This window comes from Diplotaxodon limnothrissa, linkage group LG11 (assembly GCF_057381915.1).
Source record: "Diplotaxodon limnothrissa isolate DT_005_m linkage group LG11, D_limnothrissa_male_GT1.1, whole genome shotgun sequence".
NCBI lineage: Eukaryota > Metazoa > Chordata > Actinopteri > Cichliformes > Cichlidae > Diplotaxodon > Diplotaxodon limnothrissa.
In genome coordinates this window covers 16,240,805-16,266,377 of record NC_140606.1, presented here as the reverse complement: position 1 = coordinate 16,266,377, position 25,573 = coordinate 16,240,805, and the positions used below count along the sequence as shown (strand labels likewise).

The following is a 25,573-nucleotide window of genomic DNA, read 5'->3' as shown; positions in this document are numbered from 1 at the left end:
TAGTGTATTCAGATTAGTATGTGAGTCTTTCCAGCCCGGAGTTAGGAGGGCAAAGGGAAAAGGATTGGCATGCTTCTGCTACATGACTACGCGAATTGATGGATTTAGGGCAGAATCCTTTTGGAGTTAGAAAGACAAAAAAAAGGGCTGAACAGAGTGAATCTGTGTCATCACCTCTTGCTCCGACTCTGCTTTCTAAATTCATGCAGAGCAACAGTAACAGATTGAAAACGCAATGTTCTTTGTGGAATTTTGGAATCACAGAAACATTACAGTTTCGAAACCATGCATGAAGCTCTTTACTCCCACGTACAGGCTCAGTTAAGATTGAAGTTAAATGCAAGCTGCAATTTTCTGTCTTAAGCTCAACTAAACTGTAAGGGTTGACTGACCCTCGGGCAACATGAAAACACAAGTTTTGCCAAGTTGCTGCCACTACTAAACATACAGCAGTTTGCATTATTATACAAATGAGCAAACTGTACGAGATCATCTTTGCTTTTTGCTTGTTATTGATTGCAAGAAAGAGAGAAAAATCATTCACCTCTGACCTTTTCTTCTATTCAATTCAATTATTTTTACTTTTATTCCACTAGCTGGGCCCACGTCCTCATTGTAGGTTTGACAGCGTTTTAGTAGGTAAAGGTGAATGCTTGGACATGAATTGAGCTGCGGTTTGGGGAAGGCCTCGAAGGGGACTGGGGACAGCTCCTGGGCCTGACAGATCCCCATGTACTAAATAGGAGTGAAGAAGTTAAAGAATTGAGAACAAGGAGGGAGGGAGGGTGGGGCACGTAAACAAGAATGAACAGTTTGCAGAACTGGGGGGAACCTATATAGATGAAGGAGAAGGAGGCGTGGTCCCGCTTCTGAAATTCCGATACATAATCTCCAATTATATAGCGCAAAAGCATTGTAAGGTAAAGACCCTCCAATATTACAGGGAAACCCCAACAATCAGAGAACAGCCAATCAGTAAGCACTTGGCGAAAGTGGAAAGGAAGAAACCTCCAGCAGAACCAGGCTCAGGGCAGGATAGCCATTTGCGATGACTTGTTGGGATCGTGAATATTACATGGTTTTGAACCACACTGAATATCCATTAAATTAAAAAAATTTAATAAAGTAAAACAATATCAGAGTATAGTGCACGACCTAAATATGTAGTGGAAATGCAAATTGCTACAAAGAGCACGCCTCGCAACCCAGAGAATTGTCTTATTTCACACATTATGTGTTATTTGCACCTTTGATGGATGTCTGCACAATGTCTCCATAAACAAACGCGCAAAGAGACAGAGAGTGTTTAAGTGCATATGTCGCTGCCCACATTTCTGCCTGTAATGAATGAGAAACTGTTATGCATTGCATATGTCTAGATGATCTGTCATGTCTGTCATCCTCTGTTTCGCATTCATCACCTGGCATATCCTGATACTTTCTAGATTTGAGGAGAGATATGTTGCTAAGGCCCTTTGTCTTTATTTCCTGTTTAAATTGTTGTAATATGTTATAATAATAAAAAGCTTACTATAAAGGGCATATTTTGTGGACAAGCATTATTCATATTACAGGGTGCTGAATGCACGCCACCAGTAAAATGGATTGTACTCATTATGAGACCGCTATGAACAAAGAATCTTTGATTGAAAAGCTTTATTTCATGCTCAGTAGACTTGTAAATGAAGGGTCGCATGTAGTGAAAGGAGGAGGTTGTTGTGTGTGTGCTTCTTTTGTTTTAATACAGTGCTATGCAAAAGCCTCGAGCCACCCCCCATTTCTTTATATTTCGCTAGGAAAATTGGAAATGTGTACAAATGGGTGCAGGAAGTTATTGAAAAATGTGTAAACATAACTTGAAATACAGTACTTAAGGGAAAAACGGCATTTGCACAATTGTAACAAGCTTGAAAGTCAATATTTGGTGTGACCACCTTTATTCTTCAACACAGCTTTAAGTAATTTCTTTCTTCATTAGTCTTCAGGAATAGTTCTCCAGGCTTCTTGGTTTCCATTCAAAGATGAGCCCACGTTGGGCTCTTGGGAGGCTATGTTGTGTTTTTGACCAACAAGATATGCCTTTTAATATTTTAGCAATTGTTGTGTTACAAAATGAAGTCATTTCACCAATGAGATTTTTTCCTCATAGTATTGCATGGTGGATCGAAGTTTGATGGTACTTTTTTGAGTTCATAATTCCATTCCATCAATTCCACCATGACATGATGATGTAGACATTCACTGTTGTACCTCACTGCTGATCTCCTGTGCACATACCAATGACCATTTGAACCAAAAAATTTATCTTGGATTCATTACTGTCACTGATTTTCAGTCAAATGTAATTTGACAGCCTCCCTTCCAATGATGAACTTCGGTCAACAGTAGAAAGATCAACTGATGGGCCAGCTGCTTTTTTCAGTTCGTGTGTCAGGTCAAGGATTTATTCCTGTTTCATAAGGACGTGACTTACAGATGCTGTTCATTTGCTGAAATGTTTTTTCTTAGGCCTGGCACACCTTTTGTCCAACACTTGTCCAGTTTCCTAAGATTTTTTTAAAGTCATACTGCACACATGCTGAGATATAAGTTTTGGCTAACAGCGGTTTAAGACTCAACTTGTTGGTTGAAAAAATGCTTGGACTGTGTTGTCTTTGACATTTTTCATAGATTCTTTTGAAGAAATGGAAACAAATGATGTGTTTTTGCAATACAATTTAAAACTGTTTCTTTCCTAAGTTTTCTGTTATGTGTAGACACAACACTGGTTAATCCCTTGATTTAGTTACCTTTTTTATGCTTGAATGATTCACAGTTCAGTGTTAAGTGGTTTGGTCAGGTATAAGGACTGGATTGAAAATGAGTGAAAATGTCCAAAGAAAAACTTGAAACACCCCTAGAAAGCCTGAAGAACTACACAACAGTGTGTGTGTGGCAAGAGGCGGTGATGGGATGTCATGAATCACAGTGTGTAGGGTAGTACTTACTGTTTACTAAAATTAGGAGAGGCTCTGATGTCATAAGTAATAGGCCATCATACTGTGAAACTTTCTCTTTACTGCCAGCTGCTCTCGATTTTTTTTTTTAAGCAATGCAGCATTTATGTTAAATTCACCACCGAATTTTGAAAAATCAGTATTTAGGCATTAAAATATACAACTGCAGATCTGTTTAGCTTAGCACAGTCCTCAACATAAAGCTTAAGTGCATATATGCCCAGCTTTCTGCTGACCTGGTCTGATCTGTGGTGTTTGAGAAAGGTGCGTAGCTTGAGTTTTAGCGGGGAAAGCAGGAGTGTAACAGAGGTCAGTGCTGGCTGCGTGCCAGAGTCAGTATCTTACATAAACTACCACTGAGAGGAATGTGTCTGGGGCACACTTCACAGGAAAGGCACACATGTGCTAACACAAAAACCTGCTAGAGGTGTATTGTTTCTTTTTGCCTTTGCTCTGTATAGTGCTGATTTTCAGTGAATGCAGTCCCAGCAACAAAGCACTATTCTAAAGACACACAATGAAGTCTCTCTGTTAACTCTTTCCATGATTATTACTATGGGTTTTTTTTTTAAATCTGCAAGTCAAGAGAAGACACACAGGTGTAGGAGGACATGAAGCATGGAGGCTTAAAATATGTGGGTTTCCCTATCCTCTTACCAATGGAAAGACAATAAAAAGCCATTGATGCTACGTCAGTCCCATTTTCTGTCAGCTGGTTGTGACATTATCCTTGAATCAGTCCAGTCGCTTCCTACAGAGAGGTGACGTGATACCGCTCAGGCCTGACTTCAAACCGTGGCTGAAATCAATATTACAGGAGCTGTTTAAACCTGCAGGAGCTATTTAGTTGTTTTCTCTTTGCTTTTCTGCAGTCCTGTGTGTGTGCTGTCACAGCTGGTCGTTCTGTCCTCATATTCTTCTCTATGCTTTCACAAATCCGACTTGGCTTCTCTATTCCTGTGATGTCATACTGCACATTTAAAAGATAGCCTGTTTCTTGTTTCTTCATATCTTCAGCTTATAACTCACTAACAACTTAGGAGACGCAATCACAGGTTTAATGGCACTCGTGTTGAAATATATCTACATTACAGCATGTCACTCAGTGTCTGAATTGTGCCATCAAGCCATCACTTTTTTTAGAGTAATATTAAGTCACTACCTCCTGCTGGAGATATTGGCTTGTACTTGTCACGACTGACTTTTATTGAAGGGAATTTGGCATGATTCAGCACTCAGTAGACTGGCCTCTCTGATTAGTTGGTTTCTGTTGGTAGTCAGTATGATAAAGTGCTTATATTAGAAATGCCAAAGCAGCACCGTGTTTGTGCAAAGTTGTTACTATATATTTCTTTTTTTGACCCCCTAGGCTCTGTTTATCAGAACTTAGCCCCCCAAACGGCGTCTTATTGAAGCGTTTTATGCAAAGCAGGACTGTTATTTTTCAGCGCCATCCTGGATGTGATAGTCTGTGCCCTCAGTTCTAATAGCATTATCACGCCTTGAGTCAGTTGTAGTTCAGGTGATAGCGGTGATTTATGTGGTGGCGGGACTTAAGATAATGAACTGCATCGGTTACATTTCTTATGTGTTTGTGTGAGAGAGATGACTAAGAGCTACGTGAGGAATATCTGATGACATCACTAGCAAACTGAAAGTGCAGGCAGAGCCCCCTCCCTACCCGCCAGCTCCTTACTCATATATTCACCAGCCTGAAATGTCAATATCATCATGGCTGATGTATATTTTCTTTTACTAACTATGGCATGATTGCGTTCAGCTATGCATTATTGCCCTTTTCAGTCCTCATAATGAAATTTCCTGAAGAATAAATATGCTTATCAGTTATCACCAAATACCAAAATACTGCCTTCAGTAAACGTGCTGTTTTCATGTGAAGGAGAAAGAGAGACTGAGGGTGTGTGTGTGTGTGTGTGTGTGTGTGTGTGTGTGTGTGTGTGTGTGTGTGTGTGTGTACATAAATGCTCCATCTTCCTGGTATTAACCATGTGCCATCTGTTGAGGAGGCGAGGCAAAGGGGATGACATTTCAGCAACATAGTGTAACACACTGACTATTGTGGGAATTCCTGAGTAAACCTAAGTAGGCTGAACATTCAGTGCTAAAGCAATGGACTATTTCAAAAATAATGCAAATGTAATAGCTTGCAAGATACAAGAAGCAGATAGTTAAAACAGAGATTTTCTTGGCAACTAGTTAGATCTGCAGCCAGTCTTAACTTCCTCAGAATTGCTACTAGTAACAACATCAACCTTAACTCTAACCAGTTCCATAGAGCCACTTCTGCTGTGTCTGTGGTCATTGATATGAACAAAGTTACAAAAAGCATTATAATGTACATTTATGTTGTTTTTTGCGCGCTGTGCTATAAAGTGGGTTACCTTATTTAAGTGTTTCGTCTTTTTTGGTGTGCTGCAGGGTCATGTATTCTCTACGTGGGTGTAAAGGTTGAATGAACTTGGTCTAATTGCTGTCTCTGCGTTAAATAGTTTGATTTTAAATATTCTATTCTGCTTATTTTTTCTGTGTTTCAGGGTTTCATCGTAATGAGGATATGAAGGCCATTGATGTGCTTCCAATCCTCAAGGAGAAGGTTGCCTTTCTCTCAGGTCAGTGTCATTTTTATGTGCTGTAATTGTAAATATCTGTTTCAACTTTAAGCTCACTGAAACTTCCATCCATCCTTTTTCAGTGAAGAAGTCAGTCTAGTTACTTCTGACATTCAGCAAAATTGTGCTCTTATTTTAAGGAGCCATTGTATCACTATATTGCTGTAGAGTCCTTACAGTGCTCTATGTTTGGTGTCATTCCCTGTATTTTAGTGTTTGCAAGGCAGGCTGGAGTAAAGCCACTTTAGCATTTAGACAAACCTGAGAATATGCTTTGCTCTAATTCTACTTTCTTAGACTGTCAGCCATTTAGAAAATCCCTTTGTTTCTATCAAATAATGTATTCTGTGAAACCTGTCAAACATTTTTTGCTCATCCGGCTTAAAGACCAGTGAGCTTAGCCCATGGTGAGTTTTCTGCCCAACCGAGAATTGATACTTCCCCCTGAGTATTGGTCGTTGTTTAGTGAATCTCGCCGATTCTTGCAGCCAGATGACCTAAATTATCGCATTTATTGTCTAGTTTAATATCTTAATCTGTTTCCTCGGTATCTCTCATTTTCTTCCAAATCATGTTATTTTTCTGATTTATATTTCTGTGGTTGACCTTTCTCATTAATCTGTATTAATTAACATAAACCATTATCCACAATATTAAATATAATTTCCTCATCAGAGTTTTATAGGAGTACACTTTTCTAATCACATGGATACTTTTTGATGTCTCATTTTTTGTCACCTGCTTCTTCTCTCGCTTGTGTAGGCTAGGTCACTTATCCAAATAGCTACTGTGATGACACCAAACTCATAGTTTATCTAGATTAACCAATCTTGAAAGCTTCAAAAAATGTTGCATATGATCACTGACGCCTCATCATTTTCACTTGGCTTAAGCTAACTATACAGATGCTGCCTATGTTGCTAGCCTACTAGCTAGTCATGAGTTCGGTTAGACACTTTCCCTATTCACATTTCTAATCTATTTATTTAGTGAAACATGCACAACTGAAACTCTAGGAACCAAAACTTGAGCAGTATTTTCTGTAGTACTTTAAGCCAACTATGTAGTGTGCTTATCTGCAGCAGGAGTCTCTATCTTTTTGACTGTATTATAAACCATTAGGGGCTAATTGTCTAATTTTGTGGCAGGTGTTCAATTTGCTAGCTTAATAGGTTGATAACATGGGCACATTTTTGGCTTTAAAGGTGAGAGGTCAGTGACATCAAGTGTGAAATTTTCACATGGAAATGGAGACTGGTCTTGGGTATAGTTGTTGGCTCCCCTGTTGCATTTGGTATGTGTAGCTAATTTATTAGCATTCACTTATTTCTCTGAACTGTGAATTTGACACAGCATGGTTTTGATCTGACTTTTACATCATTTGTGTTAACTGTATTGGCATAGTTGTGAGTAATTTAAGATGTTTTTTTTCTGTCAGATTAGTAGTTGGTGTGGTTTGTTATAGCTCTGTGACTGGAACTCCATTACCACTCTTGTAACTGTGATTTGACCTGTCTTTCTATCTGAACCAGCTATCTCTACTCACTAGTTATCTCTGACAATTGTAAAAAGAAAATATCTTCATAATTTAAATAGGTTTTCTTTGTGTCATTGTATTTCTATGCGAAGGTGGCAGAGACAGACGTGGAGGTCCGATTCTCACCTTTCCAGCACGGAGCAACCATGACAGAATACGACCCGAAGACCTGCGCAGGCTCATAGCATACTTGGCCACAATCCCAAGGTAAGGATAGTGGAACACACACCCAACCATGGACGTGCGTAGACGCTCAAATATAACCTCTGCTATAGCTTGCTATTGATGTTTCCCACGTGACATCGAGAGTTGTTTGCAATAACTGGACATGATACAACTGACAACTGCTAGATGAAAATGTGTGTTCCCCAACTGGTTTGCAGTGGTTTCTGGAGGCTGTTACTGGGTAAAATTAGTTTTAAAGAAGATGCTGCTCCAGAAACCTTTTGGTGATTGCTTTGGTTTTTAGCAGGTTGCCTGTAGTTGCCTGTAGGTGAGCAGTAGTACTTTTCACAGTTTTGCTACAGCTTAGAGAGTAGCCAGCCAATCTTTGTAGACAAGTCCATCAGCTCCATTCAGTCTACCACCATGGCAATACGCTAACAACCAATGTAGTCACAAGGACATTTTGGGGGAATGCACTTTTCTCCCAGCCAAAAGGTAGCTGCCAGGGGGTCGCTGACTGGCTTAAGTAAAGCTCTCAGCGACTTCCATCAACCTGCACTTACAACTCGCTCAGGAAATACTCATCTTTCCTTCATGACCATTGATTGCCAGATGGTTGTGCGCTCTAGGCCTGTATGACTGGGACCTTATTCACTTGATCCTACATTGTCACCATGATTGTCCCACATCCAAAATGTCAAACAAGTTAACATCAGATGGTTAGCGGTCATGTATCCACAAAGCCTGAAGACAGACAAAGTATACTCATTGTTTGGTTTGTGTTTGACTTTCCCACCTTTCTTAATTTAAAAAAAAAAAACTGGGCTGTTTTTATTTTGGATTCTCTGTAAAGTGTCTAAGGGTGTATTGCCAATTGTTGACCCCCCACCTCACCTCTCATTCCTGCATTTGATGTGTTGTCATGCTAGACTAGAGTCTGCTGCACACTCAAAACGTGTTGCCACAGGAAGCATTTCCAAAGTTGCTCCCTGTAGTTGTGTGCAGGCTGATCTTCAAATCTAGAAGCACTTTTAATACGTAGCTCCGGGCGTTTACCTGTTTGGAGTCAGTTGTCATTAGCTTAGAGGGAAGTTTGCACTTTTCTTCTCTGCTGCGTCTGATCTCCCCTGTGCTATGCTTACTAGTGCTTTGCAGGTTGACTGCTTTAAAGTCTTTTTCACGGTGGAGTTTGGAGATTTGTCTTGAGGCAAGAAGTGGTCCAGATCAGTTACTGAAAAAAAAGATGGAGTGCAGATTCACTGATCTTTTAGTTCATCTGTGGGATGTCAGAGGCTGAATGAGGCATTTTCAGTTCCTGCATAAATTTCAGTAGCAGCAGCAGAATCAAGTTTAACTGTTGGGTTCACAGCTTTACTTTGTTTACTCCCTATAGATTATGTGCGTAGTTATCATCCCACAGAATATATTCTCAGATCAAATGCCTTAAAACCCAAAAAGGGGGTGAATGAAGTCTAAATTATGCACGCAAGGAGTTTATGTTTTATGTCAAAGTGCCTGTTATTTTAAGTTTGGAGAGCAGTCTGTGTTGGATAAAAAGTTTATGTTAAAATCATTATCTGAAGGCAGATCATTTTGCCAATCTGATCTCTTTATTAAAAGTGTTGCAATAATTTTCTCTAAAGTATTTTTTAGGGCTGAGAGGTAAAAAAAAAACAAGTATCTACCTCTAACTAAAGCCGTAGAAGCCAATACAGCTGGTGTGCAAAGACTTACAGGCTTCCAAACTGCTCAGCTCTTTAGAAAGAGGTAAGACTGGAGAGGATAAAAGATTAGTCAGAGGTGGCCAGTCATCCAGTCGGAAGGCCGAGGAGTGTCATAAGTCAGGAGGAGGCCAGCTTCTTTTCCTCAGCTTAATTTCTCTTCCTCCTGTCTAAATATTTCTGCTGCCTTACCCCCTTTTTTTTCTTTACCCTCCTTCCAGTCTCAGTATCTCTCTTTCTCACTCGCTCTCCTCTCTACCGGCTCTGCTCTGTTTTTTTTTTTCTCTATCCATTTGGCTGCCGATCTGTTTTCATAGAGTGTGGTCAGAGTGAGATAGAGCAGGAGGCCCTGCGTCTATTTCTGTGTCCTAGCTACACATTCAGATTAAAGCCTTTAATACTGAGAAACAACCTTTTATGGAAGTGTACGGCAGCAGGACTCCTGGTAAGCGGCGGTGGAAACTTCAACGCTTGAATGTTTTAACTGTTTTCTTTCCTCTCCAGATGCTGTGGAGATTGGATACTTCAGTTACAGCAGTTCCTTTAGAAAAGGGCTGTGTAATGTTATGTTACGACTCGAGGCAGTGACGTCAAATTTTGTCCTTTCGTTGCCAGCAAGTTTTTTTTTCTCTAACCTGGCTTTAATGGTTCTATGTTAGCATTATAAATGTTAAACGTACTGCATCTTTTTCTTTGTGAATTAGCCCTTTATCCTGGGATATGACCTCTTTTATTTATTTCCTTTTTTTCTGCAGTGAGGAGGTGGCCAGACATGGCTTCACAGTCATTGTGGACATGCGTGGTTCTAAGTGGGACAGCATCAAACCTCTGCTAAAGATCCTTCAGGAATCGTTCCCTTCTTGTATTCACGTTGCTCTTATCATCAAGCCAGACAACTTCTGGCAGAAGCAGAGGACCAACTTTGGCAGCTCCAAGTTTGAATTTGAGGTAGGCGATGCTCGAACGCGCTTTAAATAGTTCAACATAAAAAGGTAATCATTTTAACCCCTCCACCTTGTTTTTTTTGTAATTTTTGGTTTTTGGTTTGATTTTCTTCTCTTTTCGATAATGATTAATGCATTTTGTTTTGTTGTCTCGTCATGTCAGTGTACCGTATGCTCAGATGAGCAAATTGTTGTAAACTGTTAGTTAGTTTTGCATACCCACTGGCCTTTTTTACCAGCTCTAATTGGACTGTGCTTTGTGTCAGTGGCACGATTCTGTCCCGTGTGGGCATGTTGAGGTGGTATATTTAGTTCTGACCCAGTTACTATGGAAACAGGATATATAGGACATGGCAAAGAGTTTATTCCTAACTTTAGTGCATTTGGCTTTGGACAAGCAACTTGTTGTATTTTTGTTTTTTTTTTTCTTTTTGTGTATGACGTCAAACGTACTATTTTTGGGTGCACATCAAGTGCCGTAGAGTTTTACTTATCAGGCAGATCACAGTGATAGAAGCATTCGTATGAGAGATAACTCAGTCTTTCTTGTCACCTCACCACACCCATTCTAACAGTGGGTGTACAGTGCTTACTGATTGCACATTATCTTTAGAGTCAAGTTTTTACAGTAAGAAATATTTTAGAAACTTAACAGTTGACTAGTCTGGAATATGGTGGTGATTATATTAGTGTAAACTGTGCTTATTTTTCCTCTTTCGCCCTTTCATCTATTTGTAATTCTTTTTTATTTTCTTGTGTGTCCCAAATCTGCCTTCCCGCACCAGACGGTGATGGTCTCCTTAGAGGGTTTAACCAAGATTGTGGACCCTTCCCAGCTGACAGCCGACTTCGAGGGCAGCCTAGAATACAACCATGATGAATGGATTGAGGTTTTGATTCTTTTCTTTTGTTTACATCTGTTCCTTCATAAGATGGTTTTTAATTTAAATCTTTTGTGCGCTTACTTAAGAAAACATCAGTCAAAGACCAGTCTTATTTCAGATCTTTTTAAAAATTCAATTCCGTATCCTCATTGGGGAAAAAAAGTTGACTTTTAACTTTCCTTTCAGGTGCGGCTCTCTTATGAGACGTTTGCCAGTGATGCAGCGCGGGCTTTATCACGCCTTGAAGAACTCCAGGAAACCTTGTCCCAGCGTGATCTCCCACGGGATCTGGAAGGGGCTCGGCGGTTAATGGAAGAACATGCTGCACTGAAGAAAAGGGCCACCAAAGCATCGGTAGAGGAGCTCGACGCACAGGGACGGAGGCTGCTCCAAAGGCTACAGTCACAGACTGCAGGGGTTGGGAGTGTTGGAGCTAGCGGAGATTCTAACGACCACCATCACGGGTTTCACGTGCACGCGGACGCGCACAATCTGGTGGCTAAAGTGACGGGTGTGTTGGATAAGCTGCACGGGATGCGGCAGAATCTGCAGCAGTTGTGGCACATGAGGAAACTGAAGCTGGACCAGTGTTTCCAACTGCGGCTGTTTGAGCAAGATGCTGAGAAGGTCAGAGAACTAATCATTCTAATCACAAATGAACTAATCACAAAGTTAATTGTGTTGTCAGTTCTGCAGTATGCCTGATGTTAAATATGCCACTACAGCGGTTTAACTTTTTGGACATGCAGTCATTCCTGACTAATCTTTTGCATGAGCATACTTACCAATTCTATTCAGGCATAAAAGAATATAACATGATCATCATCATTACCATGTAAGCCAGATAATTGAGGCTCAATATGGTTGTAAAGGTTTAATAAAGCTGACTGATGGCAGGTGTTGAATATTAATTTTCTTTTCCTTCTAAATGAATGGATGACATAATACGTCATCTTTACACTTACAGTGGAAATTGCTTATATTCTTTAAATATATATTTAGATTTCTGGTTGCCCATTGAGTTTACAAGCTTTTAAATGCCCTTTGGAAATATATAATTGAGTTTTTCATATTCTAAGTAATGTGTGAGTGTGTGCTAATGGAAACTGTAGCCCTATACACTTTTCAGGGTTTTTGGCAAGTACCTTTATTTAACAGACATTTGTCATATTCTTACCTCAATAGAGGGTGAACAACAGCGGTCTTTTAGTTTTTTAGTTTTCCTATCAGAGGAGCTTGGAGATGACCTTTGCCTTCTTCAGCGGTTGTGGTTAATTAGCAATCAACAAGGCCTCTCACTCCTGCTGCTATGAGTTACCACAAGATGGGCAGCTTTTCATTTGATGTGCTTTTTGTAAAGCTAACTGTGTTTTCTCCACCTACTCTCTGTAGATGTTTGATTGGATAATGCACAACAAGGGGCTTTTCCTGACCAGTTACACAGAGATCGGAGGGAACCACCAGCATGCTGTGGAGTTGCAGACGCAGCACAACCACTTCGCTATGAACTGCATGGTAAGACCCTATCGTTAGCTGTCACGCACATACAAATGCACAGAAACAGGTAATGCAATCGTAAACTGCCGTCATTCCTCTCATCCACACTAAATGCTTTTTTTCCCCACCCTTCATCCCAAACCACCCTCTACCTATATGGGGAAACTGATGTCTTCTGTCTTGCCATGCTCTTTTTCTCATATTCATCTTTTTTTTACTCTGCTTCAACTCTGCCCCAGTTTGTCATGTCTTGTCATGGTGCTGTTCCCATAATTGACCCGCATTGCCTTTGTGCCCCTCCCACCGCTGTGTGCTGCCCTTTGCTGCTCTGCTCCACCCTCCTCCCTGCGACATCATAGCTCACTCTAGTCCTTAGAGCTCTGCTGTTGGCTAATAAATTTAGCTGAGGATATAGTATTGTGTCACTGCACCCACCACACTATGCACTCTGCCCTAACTTTGTTTTCCTTTGTCACAGTTTGACTGGTAAGCTTTGCAAGGTTTCTGTTTCATCCTTTTTGTCAATCCTTTGCAGTGCACTTTCTTCTTACATCCCTCATAACTTATAATGGTGTGTTATTCCTGCTTGTCATATATCATCAAGCAAGTAAACCAAGCTTGTTCCAGGCTTCGTGGGATGCATTTAAATTAGTAGATTTATTTTAGACTAAAAACAGCTTCAAAATAATCTGAGAAACAATAAGGATGTAGCCCACTACCTCTGATTTGAACAGCAAACTAGCCTGCCATTTTTCCGTGCTACTTTCTAAAAGTAATTATTTTTAGTGCAAAAGTGAAACCAATGGAGAGCAGGGCAACTGGCCTAAATCTTCTTATAGAGTCACTGGTGTTACAGATCATTTGCAACATTCAGCCCAGAGAGGGCGGTTTCAGTGACCTCCCACAGCCGGATGTTTCAACTGTACTGGCTGAGGTGAGCCAAAAAGCAACTGAGACAGCTGAGAAGACAGATAGACCTACACTGTATACTCAGGCCCATATTGACAGGGTAGACCAGTGGTAGGCAACGCCAGGCCTCGAGTGCCGGTGTCCTGCAGGTTTTAGATCTCACCCTGGGTCAACACACCTGAATCAAATGATTAGTTCATTACCAGCCCCCTGGAGAACTTCAAGACATGTTGAGGAGGTAATTTAGCCATTTAAATCAGCTGTGATGGATCAAGGACACATCTAAAACCTGCAGGACACCGGCACTCGAGGCCTGGAGTTGCCTACCCCTGGGGTAGACAAACATATACAAACATGCATACAGATGGTTTAACAGTGAAAGACCACCGCCCCCTCCACCTATTCTTCCACAGGAAGCGGTGTTTCCCCTTCCTGTTGCCTGCACAGCACAATGGAAACACACAGTGTCAGTAGGTGTGTTTATACTGCCTGTTCTCCTGTTTGTGTGTCCGCGTTCTCCGACTGTGTCAACATTGTAGCAAGAGTAAAACCAAGGTGAAACAACGCAATTACTCGTTTGCCAGTTTCCAGCGACTAAACAAAAAAAAACCCACCAGCATGTGTTTACTGTATTGTGTCAGGCAGTCATCAGTGATGGGAGTGTCATGTGTAAGTGAAGGTTTGGACCAAATGCTGATGGTGACTCTTTGTTGTTATGTGAGAGATAATGTGTCACGTTGCAAAATACAACCCCTAGGGTTATGATACTGTTACTCCCCCTATGGGAGGTACTTAAAAATTCACTTTAGGAGTCAAGGAGCTTTTTTTTAAACACTTTTAATAGAGCCGTCATTTTACACATGTAGCATATGATGCCTTTTTTCCCAACTACTACAGGTTTTAAAACTCTAATATCACAAAATGAATTCAGAGAGTTCAGATTGTTTGGCTTGTTTTGTTAACTAACACAGTTTTGCTGAAGATTTTAACAGTTTGATGATGCGACACATTCAGATGTTTGATGTAGATGCCAAAGAAGCAAGTCAACAGTAATGATCTCAAAGAAGCAATTGTTGCTAACCATCAATCGTTAGGACATTTCCAAACTTATTCTGTAATTCTACAATTTTCACAATTGGAAAAAAATCAAGACAGTTGAAAGTTTTGCAAGGAGTGGACATCCCAACAAATTAAGCTAAAGGTCATAGAAATGCTAAGAGAAACTAAAAATCCAACTACAAGAATCCATGGGCCTCAGGTGACGGAGGGGATGGTGGGATTGTGTTGAAGCCACAGGACTTGGGTATCTTGTAATGATTAAATTTAATAAGCATTGCTAGTAGATTTGTTCGAACTGTCATGCGTGGAGTCGAAATGTTTCTAGTCATATTTGTTGAGAAGGAAACACATGATGTATGTTATGCAGCAAATATAACAACTGTCCAAAAAATATTGCAATATAAGCCCGAAATCAGACTGTAGAAATGCCATGATCTGTACAAGCAGTCGTTTTGTATATTTGCTGTAGTCTCAGAGAAAGGTACGTGCACACCTCCAAGAAAATGTGCTATTGCAGCCTTTACCATCCATGCTGACTTTGCGCAGATAGAAGTAGCACTCTGTCATGATATCCTGCATTAAAGATAAATGAAGCTGTTACGTTTGAGCATAATGTTTGATACCCATAACATTCATATACACACGCACACATAGAGATACAGGGAAAGAGCTTTCTTACATCAAGTACTTCATAATTAAGTACAAAGAATGTTCTTCCAGAGAGGCAGGCAGGGTAAGCATCACTGGAAACATCATATGCTGCTGTGGAAACGTTTCTTAAATTATCTGTAAATACAGAAACAGGTTTTTTCAAAAAAGTACACTTTCAAATAAATATATATTTATATATCTAAGAAACTGTTTGCTCAAGGATTTAGACTGGACATAATTTTGTGTTTTTTGCACTCTGTTGTGATGAAGTTGTGCTGAATTTCGAAGATGTTAATGCTGATTTTGTGTTTATTGACTACGTGCCTAGTTGATTCGTCAACTCATTGTTTTTTCCGCGTAGCTTGTTGTTTTCTTCAGTCAACTTCATCTGATGCCCAGCTAAAGTGGCACCTATTATGAAAGGAATGATACGTTTATGAGTTCATGTACAACTGAAGCTCACATACAGACGTAATTCTTTACAAAGGACAGCAATGCAAAGAAGATTTATTCCACGCTCATGGTCCTATGGACAGTTAAAGTAACATGACTAAGTGATAAATGAGCTAATATATTCACTGAAGATGAGGATAAAACTTTCAGTCATTGTAAGTATCACTATTTTTAAATGTAGTCTGTTAGATCTGGTGTAGTGGCTTAAAAATGTCTTCCATACATCAGTGCGTAGATCAGTGTATACACATGGTGATAACATTATGATTTCACGAAAGTGAAGTTCACACTCACAAGCGATGCTCACACAGATGAGTACGCTGATTAACAGAATACACAGAACCACCAGACACACCGTAACATGCCTGAAAAAAACTAATGAGAAAATAATGTTAATAGTTTTGTGTGTTTGTATTTAATGTGTTTGTATCGTCTGAATTTGAATATTTGTCTTACCTAACTCAGGAGGTTGCTTTCTTCCATTGTTGGAATTGAACGCTGGCCATCTGATAGTCATGTACCTAAGAGAGGGGGGGCGGTTGGTGGCTGCGCTTTGGTTTCCGATGTTTGGCAGTGTTGCGTTTGTCGCAGCTCTCTGATTTTTCAGCTCCTCTCTGTTCTTACCATTGAACACAGGGTTTGGTTGCTGTTCTCTTGAGTCCCTCGTTGCCTTGTAATCTATACCGAGTGTGTCTGCAACTTCATAAGTATTGTCGTCTTCTGACCACAGGTCAGCATCCATTGTCATGTAATCTTCGTTTTCTGCTGCCGGCTCCGCCATTGCTGAGTGGTGTCTTTGGTTGTTAGTGACTGTGTGATGTGTTTTTCTAAAATGCCTTACAGATTTTTATGGATGCAAATGACTTGGTAGGAGGGGCCAATGTAAAAAGGTTTCACTGGAAGCATCGGGCAGCTACTTTTTACATCTGGAATATAACAGCATATATTATATAAAAATGTAAAAAAAGAAAAGAAGAATGAATGTTTACAAAAAAAGAATCTGAATTCCAAAGGATTCGGGAGGGATTTTGATACTGTATCTTGTTCAGTGGACTAAAAAATGGAAAATCCAGAAAAATTCCTAAAGGCAAATAAATGATTTGCCTTTAGTTTGTATACAAAGAGATGGTTCACAGAGATTAGGAGTAGTTCCTGTGAAAACTGGAAAGCAGGAGCACAGGGTGTTGGGAAAGTGAACTGTGAGATAACCCAGTTATTCAAAACTGGGTTTACATTGTTTGAGTAAAGGAATCTTACAAATGACGCTTTGGGTTTATTAGTGTTTCATGTTACAAAGCCAGTCATCTCCATACAGCTACCTTGCTGACTGAATTAGGATCCTGTCCAATATGACTGGTTTGTTCATTCATACTGTTCATGGTTAGCATAAATTCACACGTCCTGCAAAGTTACATTTATATTAACCTATAGCTAGCTGAAGAATTGCACATTGCAGAGATATTTTTATATTGCTTGACATCCCTATATTACCCATGAATTTTTCACTTCAGTAAATATTGTAACTAAAGCAGCGAGTCTGGTTACTGGTCATTTTAGAAACAGGAAGTATTTAAAGCTTTAAGGTTTTGGGAGTTTTTACTGTTTCTTGTGCTTCCTTTACAGGATAGACACTGTCTATTTCTACAGATTGATTCATTTCTGGGACCTGTCCTCTTTTCCATTTTCCGTATTTCTGTCTGTTTTCTCTCCCACAGCCACTCTCATTCCCTATGGCACCATCAGTTTTAAATTAAGAAGACTTTTTAAATTTATATTCTCCCAACTCCTCCTCCCTTCTCTCCTTCAGCCATCAGTTTTAGATTACCACCCGAAGTAGTCCAACATGTCTGCATTTCCTCTCTTCCCCTGAATGATTGTGTGATTTGGAGGTCCCCCCCAAAATCCCAATAGTCCCTAATACCACATAAAACCTCAGAGACAGTTCTTCCTGTGACATTTGATGTGTAAGATTTATTATGGGATTATAGTAGTTCTAGTCCTAACCGCCATGCTTTTATTTATGACAACTTAACTTCTGCTGTGTATTCAAAAGCTGAACTCGTGTTAGCCGTGCTGTTTAGCTCACCACTGTCGCTCTTATCCTTGAACCAACATCAGATTGTATCGAGCACGTTTCAGTGTTGATTCTGCACAGTATGGATTGTTCGTCTACAGTACACGCAAATGCAGAGCTGTTTAAAATCTCTCTAAACCCTAATATAAAAACAGACAAACTCAAAGCTTCCTGAGTTGAACAAAGTAAATCCAGTGTCCACAGCTTTGATGAAAACTGCTTTAAGGGTCGTAGCTGGTGTTTGGTTCATCTTTCCTTCCCATTGTGATTGAAACAAGCTAGCTAAGAGCCATAATAGGCTCCAGGAGCAGTAATTGAATAGAATAATAACACGCTGTTAACACAGTTGTTAATTAGCGTTTGCTGATCCATGCCTATCTACACAAAACAGCTTGGGGCCCATATATTAAAAAAGACTGAAAGATTAAGAGGCAAATGGGCTTTTTTATTATTCACATGGGGGTATGTCTCCCGTGTGTGTGTGTGTGTGTGTGTGTGTGTGTGTGTGTGTGTGTGTGTGTGTGTGTGTGTGTGTGTGTGTGTGTGTGTGTGTGTGAGGACAGAGGTTATTTTATTTTATAATTATTTATATGTGATAAATAATTTTAGCCACTATTTTTTCCACATATAACTTTAATTGCTTTGAATGAACAGTGACAGTCTGGGCCATTTGAAGACTGGATATACTTTGAATGACAGACTACACTGAAGATGTCCAAATATTAACGATAAGAGCACTCTTTATATAAATGTAGCTTTTCTTTTCTTTTGTATAGAACTGAAATTAATTAAAAGAGTAAAACCATATTAAATAATTTTTAATATGTTTTGGGGTTTTTTTTCTCTGTATCTGTTTCTCTCTGAAAAACAGAATGTGTATGTGAACATCAATCGAATCATGTCTGTTGGAAATCGGCTCCTGGAGTCCAGCCACTATGCCTCTCAGCAGATCCAGCAGATCTCAAGCCAGCTGGAGCAAGAGTGGAAGGCCTTTGCTGCAGCACTGGACGAACGCAGCACCTTGCTGGAGATGTCTGCCAGCTTCCACCAGAAAGCAGATCAGGTACTGGGATGCAAAAAATTAATTACACTTCTGATATTATAGTAATACATGTGTGCATAATAGATGCACATTTCTTCTTTTCTATATGTGCAAAAAGACTTTTTTTGGCAGACGTAAATGCGCTGTTGGCAGCTCTGCTTGAAAGCATCAGAATATCTGCATGTATTTATAAAGTTGTGAGTTCTTACATTCATTTAGTACATGCTGTGCAAACAATAATTGGAGCATGCAGCATATGATCTGTTATGTAATGATGTGTTTTTGTCATCTAAACCATATTACAGCTTTGTGTAATTTTCTACTCTTACTTGTACTCTTACTTATACATTTAGATTAAAAAAAAAACTTTCCAATTTAAAGCCCCTGAGGTTACTGTGGAACCTTGCCAATGAGAGACCATTTAAATGATCAATACTACTTTAAACTGTTTTGCTTACGGATGCAGTAGCAGAACATTAGTTGTTGACAACTGTTGTTTGCTGAGTGGCTCTTTTTCTGTGTGGTCTTTCATGCCCAAGACTTCCTTGTAAGTGACATATAAGATCAAAATCCATCAGTTGTTCACAGTTTTGTGAATAAATACCATCACTCTGTCTTTCTTTTTCCAAGTGATGTCTTACTTTTCTCTTTTTGACTGTGTTGGTCCTCCCATAGAAATTCTCATATGCACCACCATCTGGATAGAAAACTTCAGGGTTATTATTTGTGTGCAAAAATGACTTTCGAAGACATATTAAAGCTATTGTAATCTTTAACTGACCTGCTTGTTCGGTCTTAATAGCATTTGTATGATGCTGTACTTGTGTTTCTATACAAATACTGTATATCTGTCTTTTTTCGCAGTACATGAGTAAAGTGGAGCCGTGGTGTAAGGCATGTGGTGAGGGAGAGCTGCCCTCTGAACTCCAGGATCTGGAAGACACAATCCATCATCACCAGGGGCTGTATGAGCACATCACCACAGCATACTCTGAGGTCAGTAGAAACAGGCACATTTGCGGAGACAGTGCGTCCGAACCATAAGTGCGCGACACAAATAAGCATGCAAACACACAGAGTATACAAATATATATACAAATATCATTGTGACTCTATGGAATACAAACAATAGATGTGATGATTATGCAAATCGTGCATTCAAAATATTCACACATGCCTTCAGCAACAATGGAAACTTTCTCCATCGATACATCTCTTTGGGTTTTAGTTAGTTTCACAACTTAAAATAAAGCAAATAACACAAATTAAACAATGTTTGAAATTTAGTTTGAAATTGGTAGATTCACTGCCTCCAGCTAAGAAATCTAAAACAATATTCAGTTAAAAACATACATGACATGATGAGATAAAAAAAAACATTATTAGGGGTGTTATGTTATCTACTGGTATTTAGTAGTGGTTGGTCCACTGTGTGCTATAGTAGTCGCCTCCCATGAGATTTTAGAGCACTTCCTGCTTCAGTCTGTTGACAAACCTTATGGAGATGCTTAGCATCTTCCCAGAGTGGTAAAACTACTTCTAAATGGTTTGCTGACCATGTTACTGGTACGCTTGACTAGCCAGCCAACTCCACAGAGAATCTATGCGATATTGTCAAGAGGAAGCCCAAAAATTCCAGAAATTCCACATTTCTACATTAGAAATCCTGTTTTTATTCATCTTAGGAAATATTCTAATAATATGAGATCTTAGACTCTGATTTTCATGAGCCATAGCCCATCATTTTCAAAATTACATAAAATGCCTTGAAATGTTTCTATACAGCATGTAAATGAATATAGATTACGTAATAGTTTTAACTTTTTGAATTAAATTATAAAGAACATATATTATACATATATAATATTCAAATTATTTTAGTTTTGTATTAATATTAATATTCTAAGTCTACTTACAGCATCAAACGCATCAGATCCACCCAGTACTAAATGTCACACTGCCCATCAACTTTCAAAGGTAAGCCAGGATGGCAAGTCTCTGTTGGACAAACTGCAGCGACCCTTGACCCCAGGAAGTGCAGATTCGTTGATGGCATCAGCTAACTACTCCAAGGCTGTGCATCATGTTTTGGATATCATCCATGAGGTGTTGCATCATCAAAGGCAACTGGAAAACATCTGGCAGCATCGCAAAGTCCGTCTGCATCAGCGCCTGCAGCTGTGTGTCTTTCAGCAGGATGTACAGCAAGTAAGAAATGTGTGCAAACATCCACAGCAAAACCTGGCTTTGCTGAGACTCTCAACGCCCACACAACGACAGTACAGTAGGAATTGCATAAAGTGCTGTCCCATCTTGCCCTTATGTCTGAATTAGTTTCCCTGTAGACTTAAATTGTCTGTACTCTGGCTACTTAACTATCCAATCCAGGAATCCGTCCACTTAAGCATTTTTTACTCTGAGAGCTTGAGAGGATGTCAATGAAGAGCGATTTCCTAGGCTTGTCATTATATGTCAATTTTAGGGTTATTGAATCTTATAAATATTTGTATTTTCCAGTTCAAACTGGAAATTGAATTTAAAAAATGAGGGGGTGATATTAAGAATACGATATAATAATCTCCAGTTATTTCAGTAGCTTTTTTTAAGTTCCTCTGGGGATTTTTTTTAATTTCTTTTGAGTGAGCGTCTCTATGTGTGGCTGTGGTGGGATCAAGTTCTTAGATCAAAGTTCTGAGTTGGTGTATTTCTGTCCTCTGGGCAGGAACCCCTCTTCCACCTCTCCTTCTCTCTCACTCATTCTTGCTGTACATCTATGCTTCTGTCTTCCCCATCTCTTCTTTATCACCTTTTTCTCTTGGTAGTGGTTTCCATGGTGATGCAATTTACTGTCACATAATGTGTCGAGGGCATTGTGTGAATGTTCATATGTGTTTGTCTCATCAAAATATTCTCTCAGAGATGTTGAAAATCCCTTTCACAACCCCACATAGAAACAGATGGAGTTAGGCCATCTGTTTAATAAATAATAAGGTTATTAATAAGTACAAAGACTTATATCTGTTCACAGCCACAATGGGAATGCTGACTCTTTACACTGCTTTGGATTTACACTGAAGCAAAACCCAGTCACCCAGGCTGTAATTTAAACATGACAGACTGCATATGGAGGAAAGGAGTAAAGAAAAGGGGGTGGGGAGAAGCAGAGAGATGACATCTATAGACTGCTGTAATTAATGTGGTCTAAATGCAGGCGATTGTACCCCCTACTGCTGGGAAATACGTACTGCATCCTCAAATGCACTGCTTATTTTTACCTGTTTAAATGTGCTTGTGTGTCTGCATGTGTTTGTGTGTGTTTTTAAAGGTGCTGGACTGGATAGAAAATCACGGTGAGGCCTTCCTTAGCAAACATACAGGTGTTGGAAAGTCTTTGCACAGAGCCAGGGCTTTACAGAAAAGGCATGAAGACTTTGAAGAGGTTGCACAGGTGAGCAAAGCAAACACTTTTTGTTCTGTGACGTACTTTTTCCCATCAATTTATTATTTTTGCAACAACCTGAAAACAGTATTTCACTGTGTAGACTTGACAAAAAACAACCCAAAACAAAGCAAAATGTTGAGTTGGTACGTTCAGTTTAATAAGTTGTGACAAAAATGACAAGAGAAAGTAAGTAAAGTTCTTCTTGTAAAGGTCACTTGGAAGAGATAGAATATTCCCATTTTAAATGTATTTAATCTTTCAGAACACCTACACCAATGCTGACAAGTTACTAGAGGCTGCAGAGCAGCTGGCCCAGACCGGTGAGTGCGACCCAGAGGAAATTTACCAGGCCGCCCACCAGCTTGAAGACCGCATCCAGGATTTTGTGCGACGTGTCGAGCAACGTAAAGTGCTGCTGGACATGTCTGTTGCCTTCCACACACATGTCAAAGAGGTGTGTGTCCCTCTCCCTGCTTCAACTTGTCCTGTTTGCAGCATTGATTTCACTCCTCCGTTTTGCTTATTGCTAGAATTTAATGCGACTAATACAGTAAGAGGACAGTGTGTATAAAAATGATGCAATGATGTTTATTCTGTATTAAGAAACATATTTTAAACTGAGTTACCTGTCTTCATATTTTTGTTGCAGCTCCAGCTGAAATGCAATAAACTCCGCAGGCTAACTTTGCTCTGGCATTTTCACATGCAGGCTATGTTGAATAGCCGTAGCAATTTATGTAAAGTGTGTTTGTATAAATGCATCAGATTGGTTCCAGATGTGTTCCTGCAACAATCATTATGCTGTTTGTAAAAAACAAAGAGTATAATTTTCTTTTGCCTCTGTAGTAACCATTCACACGCCATACAAAGGTAATCTGACCTCATCTGCCTTCTCCTTGACTTTGATTAAGGCAGGCGGGTCTTTAGGTTGTCTTCTTAAGCCTTTAGGGAGCTGTAAAAATGCATTTGTGCTAAGCACTCCTTGAAATAACTCTTTTGTGCATCTTTGACTGTCAAAATTAACCTTCCCAGACGGAAAGGCAGTGCTCTCTGCATGTGTTAACACTACATCCTGTTTACATAGACTCATAGACAGTAAGAGCCTAGGTATTATTAATGAAGCTAGTCTTTAATGCCCATATGGACTAATCTCCTTCATCCCATCTGTCAGCTCACAATGATAGCAGTACGCTATCTGTGTGAGCGCACGTGCATTTCTGAGCATGTGTGTTTGTGTTTGTGCCACTATGATTCTTTTCTCTGCATGCATATGTTTGTACAAGTGAATGTTTCCAACTCTGCTGCCCATCACTTCTTCAAGTGCTGCAGAATCCTTTGGATGCAGTCCAGTGTGATAGAGGGCAAATTTACTGTGATGACAGGGCATGAACTACATTGTATAAGAAGCAGTTTACCTGTTTTCCACGAAGCTAACTGATCAGAAGGCTCGGACTAATAAAAGTAGCCATCTTTATTTAATCAGAAATTCTCAGACAAGGGCTTTGACAAAGAGAGAAGCATTTGTTCTGAAAAATTAGTCGCTCACTTGATTTCACTTTTCACACATTTTTAATGGTCTGTGTCAGTATGGAAACCATGTAATATGTAACATAGTTAACGCAGTGAACAATATCAAAAGTAGGCATGTTTTTGTGTTGGCAGCGTGGGTGTTAGACAAACAATGGGTGCCAGGGTCTCTCCCCTGCAGCCTGGACCGTATGCCAGGGCTTCAGTACCCTGAGCCAATTCACCCAGATGGCTAATCTGTTACAAAGATGACCATTCACAAAACACCAGCTTTGAAAAGAACTGGTTGGATTTGATTTGTTGTTGATTTCTGTCTCATATCTCTTGTCTATCCATTTGGCAGCTCGTCTGTTTATTCTTAGATTTCTGTTTAACTCACACCACTATATGCACCACCCTCAAACATGTGTCTGCAGATTATTGTGCTGTTTTTCTCTACATTTGAACTGGCTTTTTTTTCTTTGTCGATCACACTTAGCTGTGGACATGGCTGGAGGAGCTTCAGAAAGAACTGCTGGATGATGTTTACGCAGAGTCAGTCGAGGCAGTCCAGGATCTGATCAAGCGATTCGGCCAGCAGCAGCAGACCACCCTGCAGGCAACAGTCAATGTTATAAAGGAAGGAGAGGACCTCATACAACAGCTCAGGTGATCATTTATTAGTATTATTACATTTTTAAATGCCTCACTAAAGTCTGAATATTGTAATATTCAATGTTCATCTGATCATCTGTCACATTTGCCATCTGGAGATGGCCTTGGGTTACACATATTTTCCAATTATTCAACAATCATGTGTTCATGAGATAAAAGGAAAACAAGAAGCGCTGATAGAAGAATACACTGGGAAAAATGGGTGAGGGTGATTTCTAACAGAATGACTTGACAAAAATTGGGAACAAAGTCCTCTCCATTTAACCCCTGCTTACAGAGACTCTGCCATTTCGAGCAACAAGACTCCGCACAACAGCTCCATGGCCCACATTGAGAGCGTGCTGCAGCAGCTGGACGAGGCCCAGGGCCAGATGGAGGAGTTGTTCCAGGAAAGGAAGATCAAACTTGAGCTCTTCCTCCAGCTCCGCATCTTTGAAAGGGACGCAATTGACGTAAGTAGGCGGAAAATAGAGGGTTGGTGTATGATGCATATTTATTTTTAAAGTGAGAGTGAGGAAGACAGAACAAGAAACACCAGAATAGTAGAACTCGTGATCTTTAGATGTAAAAGCGAAGACAGAATGTTTCAAATATCCACACCGCAGGAAGGTGTTTTCAATGAAAAGGGAGAAATTAAGGTGTACAGCAGGGACCAAAAAGACTAAAAGTTTGGACATGAAAAACAAAGTGCTACACATGTGATACGCTAAGAAAGAAATAACAGAATGTATCATATCAGCCAATTTGTTTTTTCTTATTGGCTGTTGAAAAGATCAATTACATGTGACAGCGGGCTTACTGGCAAACCAAAATGACTGTGACTGTGAGCTGATGGACCATTACAGCGTGAAAGGAAGATTCAGTCCTGGAGTGAGGATTCCAGCTGGTTTAAATCTCGGCTAAATTCACAGTCATACTCACACGTGCGCTACATTAAAAAAGTGTTTAGTTCCACTCGATGAATCTCATCCACTGACTCGCTCCAGTTATGTCTCCCCCTCCCCAGTTAGCAGTTTGCTAATTCCTTAGCATCTTGCTGTGAGAGTGAACGCTGTACTCAGCTGGTGCTCAGAAATGAGCGCTGCTCTTAAAAAAAACAGAAAGAAAGAAAGAAGGAAAGAAGGAAAGAAGGAAAGAAAGAAAGAAAGAAAGAAAGAAAGAAGGAAAGAAAGAAAGAGAGAAAGCATTGCTTTTATTTTTATCATGGCTATCAAATTAGATTTGTTGAGCCATACTGTGCTGACAGAAGAATTACACTCTGGCACTTTAGAAGCAAACGCACTGAAAAGAGATGCAGGCTTGTATTAATAAGAATCATGTAAGTAAGAAGAAGAGATGTGGAAAGTCATTATTGAGGACATAATGAATATATTAATCTTGGAAAATGG

At 39.8% G+C, this 25,573-nt stretch overlaps 1 protein-coding gene across 4 annotated transcripts in view; it reads left to right on the top strand.

Annotated features, from left to right (window-relative positions):
* The window catches only part of triob (trio Rho guanine nucleotide exchange factor b), a 127,238-nt gene that overhangs the window by 40,896 nt on the left and 60,769 nt on the right, over positions 1-25,573 (top strand). For 3 of the 4 annotated variants that reach the window (XM_085366268.1, XM_085366271.1, XM_085366269.1), the window contains 13 exons: positions 5,552-5,626; positions 7,256-7,370; positions 9,805-9,997; positions 10,779-10,883; positions 11,064-11,504; positions 12,270-12,392; positions 18,392-18,583; positions 19,427-19,558; positions 20,540-20,770; positions 21,888-22,010; positions 22,267-22,458; positions 24,010-24,179; positions 24,463-24,637. In XM_085366268.1, the coding sequence (XP_085222394.1) occupies positions 5,552-5,626; positions 7,256-7,370; positions 9,805-9,997; positions 10,779-10,883; positions 11,064-11,504; positions 12,270-12,392; positions 18,392-18,583; positions 19,427-19,558; positions 20,540-20,770; positions 21,888-22,010; positions 22,267-22,458; positions 24,010-24,179; positions 24,463-24,637 (2,267 nt within the window). Of the gene's footprint in view, positions 1-5,551; positions 5,627-7,255; positions 7,371-9,382; positions 9,495-9,804; positions 9,998-10,778; positions 10,884-11,063; positions 11,505-12,269; positions 12,393-18,391; positions 18,584-19,426; positions 19,559-20,539; positions 20,771-21,887; positions 22,011-22,266; positions 22,459-24,009; positions 24,180-24,462; positions 24,638-25,573 lie in introns of those variants that run through there. The other variant, XM_085366270.1, reaches the window with a different exon arrangement.